Source organism: Eleutherodactylus coqui, chromosome 8, assembly GCF_035609145.1.
Source record: "Eleutherodactylus coqui strain aEleCoq1 chromosome 8, aEleCoq1.hap1, whole genome shotgun sequence".
Taxonomy (NCBI): domain Eukaryota; kingdom Metazoa; phylum Chordata; class Amphibia; order Anura; family Eleutherodactylidae; genus Eleutherodactylus; species Eleutherodactylus coqui.
Genome location: NC_089844.1, coordinates 181,231,480 through 181,248,297, shown reverse-complemented (window position 1 = coordinate 181,248,297; position 16,818 = coordinate 181,231,480). Strand labels below are relative to the sequence as shown.

General features: G+C 46.4%; 1 protein-coding gene across 1 annotated transcript; it reads right to left on the bottom strand.

Moving 5' to 3' along the window:
* Window positions 1-3,275: 3,275 nt before the first annotated feature.
* LOC136578051 (olfactory receptor 13C9-like) lies at window positions 3,276-4,229 on the bottom strand. The gene has a single exon (XM_066577960.1). The coding sequence runs from the start codon at window positions 4,227-4,229 to the stop codon at window positions 3,276-3,278; it is 954 nt and encodes a 317-aa protein (XP_066434057.1).
* Window positions 4,230-16,818: the final 12,589 nt, after the last annotated feature.

Here is a 16,818-nt window from a genome sequence, read left to right as displayed (position 1 = left end):
CTACTAGAGATGAGCGAACGTACTCGTCCGAGCTTGATGCTCGGGCGAATATTAGGGTGTTCGGGATGTTCGTTATTCGGAACGAACACCACACGATGTTCGGATGTTCGGGTTACTTTAACTTTCTTCCCTGAGAAATCTTTTCTATATGCGCTCAATGGGGCCGGCGGCAGCAGCGCCAACCCCATTGAGAACATATAGAAGACAAATCCTTCTTCTCTGCCACAGCTGTAACAGCTGTGACAGAGAAGAACGATGTTTGCCCATTGAATTCAATGGAACCGGCAATACAGCCGACTCCACTGAATGCAATGGGCTGCCGGCGATCGCGGGATGAATTGTCGGAAAGGGGTTAAATATATAAGCCCTTTCCTGCAATTCATCCAGAAATGTGTAAAAATAAAAAATATATATATACTCACCTGGTGCCGACAGACGGAGTTCAGCGCGGCAGGCTGCAGTTCTCCTGAACTGCTCTGAACAGCTGCGAGTAGTATTCAGCAGCCGGGGATTTAAAATCCCCGCCTGCTGAATAAGATGCCTCTGAATGGTCACAGCCTGACCAATCAGAGGCCAGCCCTCACTCACACCCATTCATGAATTCATTTTAAATCCCCGGCTGCTGAATACTACTCACAGCTGTTCAGAGCAGTTCAGGAGAACTGCAGCCTGCCGTGCTGAACTCCGTCTGTCGGCACCAGGTGAGTATATATATATTTTTTATTTTTACACATTTCTGGATGAATTGCAGGAAAGGGCTTATATATTTAACCCCTTTCCGACAATTCATCCCGCGATCGCCGGCAGCCCATTGCATTCAGTGGAGTCGGCTGTATTGACGGCTCCATTGAATTCAATGGGCTAACATCGTTCTTCTCTGCCACAGCTGTTACAGCTGTGGCAGAGGAGAACTTGCTGTGTCGTTCCCATCATTTTCTTGAATTGCCAAGATTTTCACACATGAAAACCTTAGCGAGCATCGGCGAAATACAAAAATGTTCCGGTCGCCCATTGACTTCAATGGGGTTCGTTATTCGAAACGAACACCCGAACATCGCGGGAAGTTCGTTTCGAATAACGCGAACCCGAACATTTTGGTGTTCGCTCATCTTTACTTATGAACTAAGATATGGAGATGGTTTCAGAGAAGATTCTGAGAATTTTCACTTCCATGCGATTTCTATGCGTTTGTAATGCGATTACATTGCGGCAAGCAGCAAATTAAATAAAAAAACAAATGTCTATTGATAAATTGAGACATTGAGATTGTTGCAAGGAAAATTCTGAGGATTTCTATTACATTTAACCCTTATGCGTTTTCTATGCGATTACAATGTGATTATATTGCAATAAGCAGAAATCCAAAAAATCAAATAATTAATGGATTTTTCAGATAAATGCTGGTTGTAAGAAAATCATAACATTTTGTTTTGCATTTATCTATGCCTGAAAGCGCTGCGGAATATGTTGGCGCTATACAAATAAAGATTATTATTATTATTATAACATACAATGTGAGTGTAAGAACCACACTTATGTATTATGAAAGTTTTAATATGAAAAATACAGTGAAATCTTGTGAGATGGTTTTAGGTATAAACTATTGATGAATATATACTATATCATATAGGATTTTTGGTGCAGAATGATAATATATTAATGCAAGATTTATAAATGCCGCAAGGGTCTTATGATTAATATATAATGATCTATATAGATCAATTATCTAGTAAGGGTTAAGTAACATGTTCTGAGGGAAGAGAACTAGTAACGAACCAAATGTGATGAAGGAGTTAATGAATCAGGTAGTTTGTAATTAGAGAATTGTTTTTAACCTATAAATCAGGAAGTTATACAACATAGATTGAGGTGAACAAGGCATTGCGCCGAAACGCGTTCTTGTTTGTATCATGTACCTGATTGTACGAGCATAAGGAAAGAATAAAGCAAAGAAAAATCATCTGATGTGTCCGTATTCCCATGTATCCACTATAGTTGCCAAGCTTTGAACCCACTCAAACTCTGATTTGTCCTTCTTGAGTACTAGTGCCCAAAATTGTATTGATGATTCCATGTGTGGTCTGAACAGTGCTTTGTAAAGAGGAAGAACAATGCTTTCATCATGTGCCCATAGACCTTCTTTGATGCACCCAAGGATACTATTTGCCTCAGCAGCAGCTGTGAGGTTCTATTTTTCCAGTAAACTTTACAGTTATAAAATCCCAAGTCCTTTTCCATGTTAGTTTTGCCCAGTGTTTTCCCATTTAATGTGTAATGGTGACATGTATTTTTTCTTTTCCATGTGCATAACCTTACATTTATCAGTGTTAAACCTTATATGGTACTTTTCTGACCTCTCTTGTGGTGATAACTTTACATAATTTTGTATCATTTGCAAATATTGATATTTTATTGTACACAATGCTGATAATAAGTATATTAAAGACAATAGAGACCAAGAATGACTCTGTGGCACTCCACGAGAAATGTCTCTAATACTGAACCCTGTGATACCCCACTAATAACAGTGTTCCCTCCAATACTAACCCCTGTGGTAGCCCACTAGTAATGGTGACCCATTGAGAGTATTTACCATTAATATTCAACCCTCTCTTTTTTATCATTGAGCCAGTTACTTACCAAGTTACATTCTCACCCACTCCAAGCATTCTCATTTTATATATCAAACTTATATGTGGCACAGTGCCAAACATTTTGGAAAAAATCAAGCTATACAAGATCTAATGACTCTACCTGATCCAATCTAGAACTGGCCTCCTTGTAGAAGCTGATTGGATTGGTATGACAGGACCAAGCCCTCATAAACCAAAGCTGATATGAAATTAGACAGCCATTTTCCTTGAGGTACTCCAGGATAGCAATTCTGAGAAATCCTTCAAACATTTTACCCACAATAGAAATTGCATTTATTGATCTGTAGTTTACAAGTTCACTTTTTGATCCATTTTTGAATATTGGCACCCCATTTGCTATCCACCAGTCCTGTGGAACAGACCCCATTACTATAGAGTCCTTAAGTTTAGGGAATAATAGTCTGTCTATAATGCTACTAAATCCCCTTATGACAGGGGTTTATGTCATCCAGCTATGACCACTGATACAGATGTCTGGCTTTGCTGCACTGAAAGTAGACTAGAGGATTAGCTGAACAGTGCTGATCCCTAAGGTAGGACCCTGACTGATCAACTGTTATTAAATGGCTAAAAACCTCCTATAAATCTTATATAATATTAGCAACAGTATTCAAACTTTATTTACAAACATGATAGTATCAGAAAGCTTTCAGTTTTTGTAATCAATTTTATAAATGCAGCTTTCACATCATTGTTTCTCAGGGTATAAATCATGGGATTTAACATCGGTGTGACAATTGCATAAAATACAGCAATCACTTTATCAGTGCCAGGTAGGGAACTCGATCTAGGTTTCATGTAGGAAGCCATCGCTGATCCATAAAAGATCACCACAACCATCATATGAGAGCTGCATGTGGAAAAAGCCTTCCTCCGTCCAGATGATGATGCAATTTTTAAGATATTTACAATGATATTAACATAAGATGTTACAATAAATGTTACAGGAGTCAGGAGAAAAATTAAACCAGCAATAAAAATAATTAATTCAACAAGTATAATGTTTCCACACCCCAGTGACAATATTTCTAGCATTTCACATAAAAAGTGATTTATTTTGTTGTGTCCGCATAGGTCAACCTTAAGTGTAAGAGTTACAAGGGAAGCAGACAGAAGGAATCCACTCATCCATGTACCAACTGCCAGTCTAACACAGACCATCTTACTCATAATAGTGGTGTAATGCAGTGGATAACATATAGCTACATAACGATCATAAGCCATAATTACAAGCAGAACACATTCAGATACTCCTAAAGACAGGGAAATGTACATTTGTGCTGCACATTCACCATAAGAGATGACTTTATTTATTGACAATAAATCCCTCAACGTTCTCGGTAGAGTAGAAGTAGAGTAACAAAGATCCAGAAAAGACAGGTTGGAAAGGAAGAAATACATAGGAGTGTGAAGGTTGGCATCTGTCAGGACTAGAACAATGATGAGAAAGTTTCCAATCAAAATAATTGTATACACTGATGTAAAGAGAATGAAAAGTGCAACTTGTGTCTTTGGGTCACTGGAAAGTCCAAGAAGAACAAATTCTCTGAGTATGGTCTCATTTTTCCAAATCATTTTGAAAAAAAAAAAAACCAAAACAAAAAGAACTTGGTAACCTCTTTGGATAATGTGGATTCATCAGGAAATATTATTTATTAACCTTCAGATTGTATATATTTTTTAAAGAAGACATAACTCATTCTTTGCTTGTTTTTTATTAAACAACATATGTGTGGTTTAATCCTTTCACTTTTTGTGCTTTTGCACATTTCTGCCTCTGAAAGGCACAAGAATTTTCAGTTTTGATATTAGAAATAAAACTTAAATTTCAAAATAATATATAAGGAAATTATGCAACTCCCCCGTACCCATTTATTTTTTTAAAGAAGATATCTGGCACATTGTTAAAATTCTACTTTAAAATTCTAAGCACTTTATACACACTGGCATCTTCATGCAATTTTTTAGTCAAAGGGCTTAGTTAGACAAGCAAATTTTAAACACGTGTATAGTTGCGTTTTTGATTCGCATCTATTACAACCAATGCTTTCCAATAAAAGTGAGCACATGTGTGTTTTTAAATGCAAATAAAATTTGCACCGGAAAAGAATAGGATAGCATTTCACAATTCTTACACAATCCTCAAATTCACACATATAATGCAGCCCCATTGAAAGCTATGGAAGTAGATCGCTATCCCCTGCTGCAGCTGTGACCCCTGTAGTAGGAGATTCTTTTGGATGTGAAACCCCTTGATGCTGTCAAATCCAGGGGTTTCACCTTGTTGTCTATGGGCCTGGCAGCAGCAGCGCCACCCCAATGAAAACATACAGTGTTCAGTGACAAGGGGTGTGCCAAGGGGGATGAAGAATTCCCCTGCCACAGCTGTCATGGCTGTGGCAGAGGAATGTGATGTTCTCCCATTGCTTTCAGTGGGGCCGCCCCACGCGATGTTCGGGTTACTTTCACTTTCATCTCTGAGACGTTAGCGCGCTTTTCTGGCCAATTGAAAGACAGGGAAGTCATTACAACTTCGCCCTGCGACGTTCAAGCCCTATACCACCCCCCTGCAGTGAGTGGCTGGCGAGATCAGGTGTCACCCGAGTATATAAATCGGCCCCTCCCACGGCTCGCCACAGATGCGTTCTGACATAGAGGAGGGAAAGTGGTATCTTGGTGGAGCTGCTATAGGGAGAGTGTTAGGAGTATTTTAGGCTTCAAGAACCCCAACGGTCCTTCTTAGGGCCACATCTAACCGTGTGCAATACTGTGGAGGCTGCTTTTTGCAGTGTTGCACTTTTTTTTTTTTTGGTATATCGGCCGTGCAGAGCATTGCGCCCTGCAGTAATACTCCAAGGCCAGAAGCGCTTAGGCAGGGACAGAAGACATATTGATTGAATATAGGCAGTGGGCCTTTGCAAAAAAATTTGGGGAAAAAAATCTATTTGGGCTGCCTGTAACTGTCCTCAGTGTTCTGGGTCTGTGCTGGGTGTAGTAGTTCTCCAAATTCATACGCAGCCAGCTAAGTGTTACAGCAGGCTTGCGCAAAATTATTTCCTGGCTCTGTCTGGGCTGTGAAATCACCGCTGTATTGCAGTTCACAGTGCAACACTCTGCTGTTCTTTGACATACTCCAGGGCCAGAAGCGCTTAGGCAGGGACAGAAGACATATTGATTGAATATAGGCAGTGGGCATTTGCAAAAAAATTTGGGGAAAAAAATCTATTTGGGCTGCCTGTGACTGTCCTCAGTGTTCTGGGTCTCTGCTGGGTGTAGTAGTTCTCCAAATTCATACGCAGCCAGCTAAGTGTTACAGCAGGCTTGCGCAAAATTCTTTCCTGGCTCTGTCTGGGCTGTGAAATCACCGCTGTATTGCAGTTCACAGTGCAACTCTCTGCAGTTCTTTGACATACTCCAGGGCCAGAAGCGCTTAGGCAGGGACAGAAGACATATTGATTGAATATAGGCAGTGGGCCTTTGCAAAAAAATTTGGGGAAAAAAATCTATTTGGGCTGCCTGTGAGTGTCCTCAGTGTTCTGGGTCTCTGCTGGGTGTAGTAGTTCTCCAAATTCATACGCAGCCAGCTAAGTGTTACAGCAGGCTTGCGCAAAATTATTTCCTGGCGTTCCGTAAGCGAAGTCAGCCTCCAACCACAGGCCAATAAGCGGCACATTTAATTACAGCGTTCTGTTTCTGCACTACTGGTAATACAGCATGCTGAGGGGTAGGGGTAGGCCTAGAGGACGTGGACGCGGGCGAGGACGCGGAGGCCCAAGTCAGGGTGTGGGCACAGGCCGAGCCAGTGCGGTGGCCAGGGGTAGAGGCAGGGCCAGACCGAATAATCCACCAACTGTTTCCCAAAGCGCCCCCTCGCGCCATGCCACCCTGCAGAGGTCAAGGTGCTCTACGGTGTGGCAGTTTTTCACAGAGACGCCTGACGACCGACGAACAGTGGTGTGCAACCTTTGTCGCGCCAAGCTCAGCCGGGGAGCCACCACCACCAGCATGCACAGGCATATGATGGCCAAGCACCCCACAAGGTGGGACGAAGGCCGTTCACCGCCTCCGGTTTGCACCACTGCCTCTCCCCCTGTGCCCCAACCTGCCACTGAGATCCAACCCCCCTCTGAGGACACAGGCACTACCGTCTCCTGGCCTGCACCCACACCCTCACCTCCGCTGTCCTCGGCCCCATCCAGCAATGTCTCTCAGCGCAGCGTCCAGACGTCGCTAGCGCCACTGTTTGAGCGCGAGCACAAGTACGCCGCCACGCACCCGCACGCTCAAGCGTTAAACGTGCACATTGCCAAATTGATCAGCCTGGAGATGCTGCCGTATAGGCTTGTGGAAACGGAGGCTTTCAAAAGCATGATGGCGGCGGCGGCCCCGCGCTACTCGGTTCCCAGTCGCCACTACTTTTCCCGATGTGCCGTCCCAGGCCTGCACGACCACGTCTCCCGCAACATTGTACGCGCCCTAACCAACGCGGTTACTGCCAAGGTCCACTTAACAACAGACACGTGGACAAGCACAGGCGGGCAGGGCCACTATATCTCCCTGACGGCACATTGGGTGAATTTAGTGCAGGCTGGGACAGAGTCAGAGCCTGGGACTGCTCACGTCCTACCCACCCCCCAAATTGCGGGCCCCAGCTCGGTGGTGGTATCTGCGGCGGTGTATGCTTCCTCCACTAAACCACCCTCCTCCTCCTCCTACGCAACCTCTGTCTCGCAATCAGGATGTGTCAGCAGCAGCACGTCGCCAGCAGTCGGTGTCGCGCGGCATGGCAGCACAGCGGTGGGCAAGCGTCAGCAGGCCGTGCTGAAACTACTCAGCTTAGGAGAGAAGAATCAGACGGCCCATGAACTGCTGCAGGGTCTGACAGAGCAGACCGACCGCTGGCTTGCGCCGCTGAGCCTCCAACTGGGCATGGTCGTGTGGGACAACGGCCGTAACCTGGTGACGGCTCTGCAGCTCGGCAGCCTCAGCACGTGCCATGTCTTTAATTTGGTGGTTCAGCGCTTTCTGAAAAGCTACCCACACTTGTCATACCTGCTCGGAAAGGTGCGCCGGGTCAGCGCACATTTCCGCAACTCCAAGACGGACGCTGCCACCCTGCGGACCCTGCAACATCGGTTTCATCTGCCAGTGCACCGATTGCTGTGCAACGTGCCCACACGGTGGAACTCTACGCTCCACATGTTGGCCAGGCTCTATCAGCAGCGTAGAGCTATTGCGGAATACCAACTCCAACATGGGCGGCGTAGTGGGAGTCAGCTTCCTCAATTATTTACAGAAGAGTGGGCCTGGTTGGCAGCCATCTGCCAGGTCCTTGGAAACTTTGAGGAGTCTACCCAGATGCTGAGCGGGGATGCTGCAATCATTAGCATCACCATTCCTCTGCTATGCCTCTTGAGAAGTTCCCTGCAAAGCATAAAGGCAGATGCTTTGCACTCGGAAACGGAGGCGGGGGAAGACAGCATGTCACTGGATAGTCAGAGCACCCTCATGTCTATATCTCAGCACGTTGAGGAGGAGGAGGAGGGGGAGGAGCATGAGGAGGACGGGGAAGAGACAGCTTGGCCCACTGCTGAGGGTACAGATGCTGCTTGCCTGTCATCCTTTCAGCGTGTATGGCCAGAGGAGGGGGAGGAGCATGAGGAGGAGGGGGAAGAGACAGCTTGGCCCACTGCTGAGGGTACACATGCTGCTTGCCTGTCATCCTTTCAGCATGTATGGCCAGAGGAGGAGGAGGAGGAGGATCCGGAAAGTGATCTTCCGAGTGAGGACAGCAATGTGTTGCGTACAGGTACCCTGGCACACATGGCTGACTTCATGTTAGGATGCCTTTCTCGTGACCCTCGCGTTACACGCATTCTGGCCACTACGGATTACTGGGTGTACACACTGCTCGACCCACGGTATAAGGAGAACCTTTCCACTCTCATTCCCGAAGAGGAAAGGGGTTCGAAAATGATGCTATACCACAGGGCGCTGGTGGACAAACTGATGGTAAACTTCCCATCCGACAGCGCTAGTGGCCAAAGGCGCATTTCCGTGGCCCAGGTAGCAGGGGAGGCGCAGAGATCAGGCAGCATGTACAGCGCAGGCAGCGGACCATTATCCAAGGCCTTTGCCAGCTTTATGGCTCCCCAGCAAGACTGTGTCACCGGTCCCCAGTCAAGGCTGAGTTGGCGGGAGCACTGTAAAAGGATGGTGAGGGAGTACGTAGCCGATCGCACGACCGTCCTCAGTGATGCCTCTGCCCCCTACAACTACTGGGTGTCGAAGCTGGACACGTGGCCTGAACTCGCGCTGTATGCCCTGGAGGTGCTTGCTTGTCCTGCGGCTAGCGTCTTGTCAGAGAGTGTGTTTAGTGTGGCTGGGGGAATCATCACGGATAAGCGTACCCACCTGTCAACCGACAGTGCCGACAGGCTTACACTCATCAAGATGAACAAAGCCTGGATTTCCCCAGACTTCTCTTCTCCACCAGCGGACAGCAGCGATACCTAAACAATACGTAGGCTGCACCCGCGGATGGAAGCATCTTTTTCTATCACCATCCAAAACGGGGACCTTTTTGCTTCATCAATCTGTGTATAATATTCCTCCTCCTCCTCCTGCTCCTCCTCCTGAAACCTCACATAATCACGCCGAACGGGCAATTTTTCTTAGGCCCACAAGGCTCAGTCATATAATTTTTCTAAACAATGTTTATACGTTTCAATGCTCATTAAAGCGTTGAAACTTTCACCTCAACCAATTTTTATTTTTACTGGGCTGCCTCCAGGCCTAGTTACCAATTAAGCCACATTAACCAAAGCGATTAATGGGTTTCACCTGCCCTCTTGGTTGGGCATGGGCAATTTTTCTGAGGTACATTAGTACTGTTGATACACCAATTTTTGGGGGCCCTCGTCTACAGTGTAATCAAATTAATTTTTAGCCCACCTGCATTACAGCTGACGTTACATCAGCTGTGTTGGGCACTGCAATGGGATATATTTATGTACCGCCGGTGGCTTCCTGGCACCCACCCATGCTGTGGGTCCACAGGGAGTTGTAACTGCATGTGTCCACTTCTAAAGAACCCCAGTCTGACTGGGGCATGCAGTGTAGGTCGAAGCCCACCTGCATTTAATCTGACGTTAGCTCTGCTGTCCAGGGCACTGCAATGGGATACATTTATGTGCAGCCGGTGGGTTCCAGGGAGCCACCCATGCTGTGGGTGCACACGGAATTCCCATTGCGGAGTTGTACCTGCCTGTGACTATTTATAAAAACCGCGGTCTGACTGGGGCATGCAGACACCTTGACAGAATGAATAGTGTGTGGCACATAGGTTCCCCATTGCTATGCCCACGTGTGCAGCTCCAGATGGAGGTGGCACAGGATTGGATTTCTCATTGCTTCTGTACAGCATTGTGGACTATCGCCCCGCCCCTTTTAAAGAGGGTCGCTGCCTAGCCGTGCCAACCCTCTGCAGTGTGTGCCTGCTTTTTCTCTGGCAGACGCACTTATAAATAGACATGAGGGTGGCGTGGCATGAGGGCAGCTGAAGGCTGGGCAGGGACAGTTTGGTGCGCGCTGTGGACACTGGGTCGTGGGGGAGGGGGTTGGGCAGCATGTAACCCAGGAGAAGTGGCAGCGGAGTGTCATGCAGGCAGTGATTGTGCTTTGTTGGAGGTAGTGTGGTGCTTAGCTAAGGTATGCATTGCTAATGAGGGCTTTTCAGAAGTAAAAGTTGTTGGGAGGGGGGCACTCTTGCCGCTATTGTGGCTTAATAGTGGGACCTGGGAACTTGAGATGCAGCCCAACATGTAGCCCCTCGCCTGCCCTATCTGTTGCTGTGTCGTTCCCATCACTTTCTTGAATTGCCCAGATTTTCACAAACGAAAACCTTAGCGAGCATTGGCGATATACAAAAATGCTCGGGTCGCCCATTGACTTCAATGGGGTTCGTTATTCGAAACGAACCCTCGAGCATCACGAAAAGTTCGTCTCGAGTAACGAGCACCCGAGCATTTTGGTGCTCGCTCATCTCTACTCATTAACCATTGCCCATAATATGTGCAGTATCTGTGTTATGTTTTTAAAGAGCACATTATTTTGGGGGGGCTTAAACAGATGGGCATGTTTTAAATAAAATTATGTGCCTGTGAGGATCACTGATTTCGGTTCCACCAATGGAATTCTCAAGCATTAATACTACCCCTGAGAAAAGATAGGACTTGCCCTATCTTTCTTGCATGTAGTTAATGCTAAGAAAGATCTGGCAGCACTGATCTTTCCACTTTTTTTTTCAAACTCTCAGGCACTAGTATGGAGCTTGAATGGTCCGAAAGAAAACCCCATGGTTTATACTCAACTACAAATCAAAGCAGCAAGCATGGTTGCGCATACATTCATCTGTTTAAGCCATCAATGGAGCTCCACAGTTTTATCCTACACTTGCAAAAATATTTTCTGCACACCACAAACATCTTCTATATTATTGAAATCTAAATCTTTTTGAGAACACACAGCATATCATGTATAAAAATACAACAGAATAATTTATACTGTATAAACATCTACTAACTACTTCAAACAGGGATTTAAAGGAAACTTGGCATGGAAATTCAAATAAAATGTAAATATCTAAATTTGTCTACTCAAGCAGATCTAATATCTGGAGAAAACTGAGATCTGAGCAGTTCACATATCTACATTCACAGGTGCATGTATTAAATAAAAACTGCAGGATTACACAGTTTTATATTTTGACATCCCCTTAAGCTGTAACTTTATACTATGGCATCTATAGCTAGCTAGTTTGGTTTGCAAAAAACACGCACCAGCTGCAGTACACTAAATGTAATTGCAGAATAGAGTTGAGCGAACATACTTTGTCGAGCTTGATGCTTGTTCGAGTATTAGCGCACTTGATGGAGCTCGTTACTGGAACGAGTATCAAGGCGTGTTCAACCCCGCCCCGGTCTTGGCTCCTCCCCACAGCTTACCCTCATAAAGATGAACAGAGGCTGGATTTCCCCAGACTTCTCTTCTCCACCGGCGGAAATCAGCGGATCCTAAAGGTTCTTTTTGCTGCAACAGCAGAAAAAGGCATCCTCTATCACCCCAAAAAAGGAGAGAATTAGCTTTGTCTATCCCTCTAGGATATTATTACTCCTCCTCCTCCTAAAACAGCATGTCATAACGCTGAACTGCCAATTTATCTGCGTCCCAAAAGGCTCTGTTTAAAAGTTTTACAATTTTTAAAAGTTGCAAAAGTTTTTATACTTTAACTGAAACCAATTTTTTCAGAGGGCTGCCTCCAGGCTCTGTTACAAATTAAGCAACAAGCTGTATCTTTAAAAAATGTTTATGGGTTTCACCTGCCCTCAGGGTTCAGCAATTTTTGTTCTCTCGGTACACCAATTTTTCAGGCCCCTGTCTATACTGTTATCACACTAATTTATACTCTTGGTAACCAAATTCTTTCAGGTGTTCCCCTATACTCTTAGTACACCAATGTTTCAGGGTTCGCCTACACTCTTGCTACTGAAAGGTTTGAGGGGTTCGCCTATACTCTTGCTACATAAATGTTTCAGGTGTCCACCTATACACTTGCTACTGAAATGTTTGAGGGGTCTGCCTATACTCTTGCTACAGAAATGTTACAGGGGTCTGCCTATACACTTGCTATTGAAAAGTTTGAGGGGTTTGCCTATACACTTGCTCCTGAAAGGTTTAAGGGGTCCGCCTATACTCTTGCTAAAGAAATGTTACATTGCTCCGCCTATACACTTGCTACTGAAATGTTTCAGGGGTTCGCCTATATTCTTGCTAAATAAATATTTCAGGCGTCCACCTATACGCTTGCTACAGATACATTTCAGGGGTCCGCTTATACTGTGGGTGCACAAAGGTTTCACATAGTGGTGTTCAGCTGTCTGGCACAAATATACAGAATGACTTGGGCAGAAGTGTGTGTTGAGGCAGAGGTCCTGGCCAGGTTGAAACTCTGCCATATTGGACACTGTCATTTCTTCATGTGTAATACTGTATTTGGGTTTCATGGGCTTGCCTACCATGCTGGAAAACAAAGGTTTTCCAGCGCGGTGTTCAGCTATCTGACACATACACCGAATGAATTGTGTAGGCAAACATGGATTTCCCATCGCTATGTAACTCACAGCACATTGGGTCAACCAGGTGGAGGCTGGGACCGAGCCTGGCCCTGGGCCCGCTCATGTGCTGGCCCGCTCATGTGCTTCTGACACAGAGTATTGTGGGTCTTACCTTGGTCATGGTTTCTTGGCCTTATTATGCCACCTCCTCCTCCTGCTTGGGGTCTGGGGATCAGCGGTGGTCAACATGTAGTTGCTCTCATGTTACCACAGTTATTTGAGACACTGATTTGGACCAATCAAAAGAAGCGTAACAGATTGAATGAAACATTTACAGCTGTACTAGCATCCAAGTCCGCTTCAGGCCCACGATTGCTGAGGGTGTGGGCAGAGCCTGAGGTCCTGGACGGGGTGAAACTCTGCCATGTGTGGGCACTCTGATTGCTTCATATTTCGTACTGTCCCTGGGTTGCAGGGGCTCGCCTATGCTGTGGGTGCACAACGATTTCTCATTGCGGTGTTTTAGCTATTGGTCACACATAAACTGAATGACTTGGGTAGGGCGGAGAGTGCAGATGGCTTTACCATTGTGATGTACAGCTATCTGACACCTACATTGAATGAATTGTTTGGGGACACATGGATTTCCCATCGCTGTGTAACTCACGCACATTTGGTCAACCAGGTGGAGGCTGGGGCCGAACCTGGCCCTGGGCCAGCTCCTGTGCTTCCCACACAGAGTATTGCGGGTCCTACCTCGGTCATGGTTTATCAGCCTTATTATGCCATCTCCCCCTCCCCTTGGGGTGTGGGAGTCAGCACTAGTTGACATGTATTTGCTGTCGTGTTACCACAGTTATCTGACACACTGGTTTGAACGAATGAAAAGAAGCGTAACTGAATTAATTAGAAATTCACAGCAGTACTAGCATCCGAGTCCGCTTTATGCCCACGATTGCTGAGGTTGTGAGCAGAGGCCGAGGTCCTGGGGGGGGCGGGGTGAGTGGCAACTGCACCAGGTTTGGCCTATGGAACTTCTTTGTGGTTCATCCTGTCTTTGGAGCGATGAAAGCAACGCAAGTTGGGTTGACATTGGGTCAACCAGGTGGAGGCTGGGACTGAGCCTGGCCCTAGGCTCGTTCATGTGCTTCCCACACAGAGTATTGTAGGTTCTACCTCGGTCACAGTTTCTCGGGCTTAATTTAACACCTCCTCCTGCTCCTTGGGGTGTGGAGAACAGTACAGGTTGGCAGTAACTGATTTAAGGAAACTTTAACTGTATACATGTGGTGGCTCCTTTTGTGCCAGTTCCTGCTTCAAACCAATCTTTGGTGTTAGTCTGCACTGCTGCATTGTGGAGATGTGTAGAAGTACTGCCATCTGAGTCCCCTTCATGTCCACATTAGCAACTCTTGACAATTTTGTGACGGAAGTGGCATGGGAATGGAATTATGATCGTACTGAAATTTATCATCAATTCTCATCAGCATTGTGGGCTATCGCCCACACTTTCAAGGAGAGTGGCTGCCAGGCCCTACCAACCTTCTGCTGTGTGTGTCTCCAGATCCTCCTCATTCAAGGCACACTTATAAATAGACATGAGGTTGGTGTGACTATCAAACGAGCGTGTGGCATGAGGGCAGCTGAACGCTGCACAGGGAAAAATTTGAGTACGCTGTGGACGCTGGCTCATGCAGGGGATTGGACAGCAATGCCAACATGTAACCCAGGAGAAGAGGCAGCGGTGTCACTCGCAGGCCGTGATTGGCCTTGGTTGCAGCTAGTTTGGTGCTTAGGTAAGATGTGCCAGCATATGTGCCTTGCTAATGATCGTCTGTCCCAAGTAAATTGTTAGGGGGGTGACCACCAGGTTCTTGCTCCCTTATTTGGCTTTATAGTGCAACCTGGGAGCCTCAGATGCATCCATGCATGCTGCCCATGACCTATCCTATTTGTTTCTGTGGTGTTTCCATGACTTTCTGAGGTTTTCCGGTGTTTCACAAATCATCCCCTATGTGGAGCATCGGTCAGCCTGAAAAATACTCGAGTCACCCATTCTCTTCAATGGGGTTCGTTACTCGAAACTAGCTCTCAAGTATTATGAGAAGCTCGACTCAAGTACCGAGCACCCGAGCATTTTGGTACTTGCTCATCTCTAGTCTTTAGGGATCTCTCTTCCTTCTAATTTGCTGTCCACTGCCTGTTGTCAAGTGAAGCGCATCTCTAGTAACACAAATAACAAAATAAAAAACAGGAAATGGGGGATTACAAATGCTGCTCATTGAAGTACAAAATAGCAAGGAGGAGGAGAAAGAGCAGGGGAGAGAAGCAGAGACAGATATGGATGTGCTGTTGGAGCTAATAGTGACTTATTTGCTGTGTTATACCTCTTAAAAACACTTCTACACTGTTCAGTCCTGCTGTGCAATGTTCGTACGGCCCCCTGTCCATTGGCGTTGCGGTATCCCATAGCAGATCTCTGCTGCGGGAGCCTCAGCCCGGGAGCAGGAGTCTGCAGATGGATCTCTGCTGGTCAGCCTATCTGACAGATAGGCTGACCGCGGAGAATTGTGGCAATTCGCAGCATGCAGCGAATTGCCTGCCACGAGCAGAGAATCCCAGTGATTCTCTGCTCATGGACAGGGGGCTGGCACTTTCCATAGCAACGCTATGAAAACTTCAGACTGTGTCGATTTACTGCCAGCAAAATCGTGTCCGTGGACAGGGGGCCTACATGATGATGTTATTTCAGTGTAGGCTACAGAAAAAGAAAGAGAGAAAACATACACTGTGTATAGAACACAGCATATTACCTAGACTGCTCTCACCAGCAGTGGGAGAATTGAAAATTAGGTATCTAGCCTTCAGAAAGGGAAATCTCTGGGCGGAGCCTGACCGCTGAGCGTGATGGAGGTCTAGGTGCAGAACTCCATCTCAGCGGCGCCATCAGAGACCGATTACAGCGGCTACAAGAAGCACAGATGGGGAAAACTTTGAAGGAGAGAGGGGGAGAACCCTCAGGCACACCCGATCGCAGAAGGGACAGACTGACCTGCAGAGGTTTCTCAAGGACCGGAGTTCTCGCTCTCCCCACACCCAGCTCAAGATGGCACCGGCCCGGGAAGCTGCAGCAGCAGACATTAAGGCAGGGGAGGAGGGGGGCTCGTCAGAGGAGGAAGAGGGAGAAAATGTGTCCAGAGCCTTTATGAGGGACCTGTTCTCGCAGGCTCTGCTTCCACTTAAAACAGACCTCACAGAAATTAAAGAGGACCTTTAACAGATGGGACGGCGAGTAGAAGAGCTGGAGTCCACTTCTGCCTCTATCATAACACACTCCTGTGAAGTGGAAAAAATCTTGAAAGAGCAGCACGAGCAGTTAAACAAAACCTTAATTATGCAGGAGGACTGAAACAGAAAACCGAAACAGGTGCAACAATGTGCGCATTAAAGGCTTCCCTGAGTCCTGGGCTGCAGACTGTCTCTCTAAGGTGGTGACTGAGATTTTCACTTCACTACTGGGAGCAGAAAGAGCTGCACCCATCACCATAGAGCGAATTCATAGAGCTCTATGACCCCTCCCCCCTGCATCAAATCCTCCAAGGGATGTCGTGTGCAAATTGCTCATGTTCTCAGACGCTGTAGCTATACTGAAAGCAGTAAGACAACAAAAACAGCTCTGCTATGCGGACACTCCTATTCAGCTATACCAAGATTTAGCTCCCTCAACCTTAGCGAAGCGCCGGGCCCTCCGCCCACTCTTGGAAATACTGAGAGATAACGGCATAAAATATGCCTGGCTTTTTCCGTTCGGGTTAGGAGTGACCTACAAGGGCAGCAGACTCAACATATGATCCCCAGAGAAACTACAACAGCTCTGGCAACTGCTGGACATGGAGCCCATTCAGCTCCATGAATGGCTACCTTTGCCGGACTTGCCTAAATTCCGCAGGTTGGCCCCACAGGAAAACTGGCAACTAGTGAGCAACTCCAAATCTCAAAAAAACAAAAAGAAAAAAACAAGAGAAGAGCTTGGAGAAAGAGACACTTGA

What these genes read in the sequence shown, in the direction of transcription:
- LOC136578051 (XM_066577960.1), bottom strand. Translation starts at nt 4,229, where the DNA reads ATGATTTGGAAAAATGAGACCATACTCAGAGAATTTGTTCTTCTTGGA.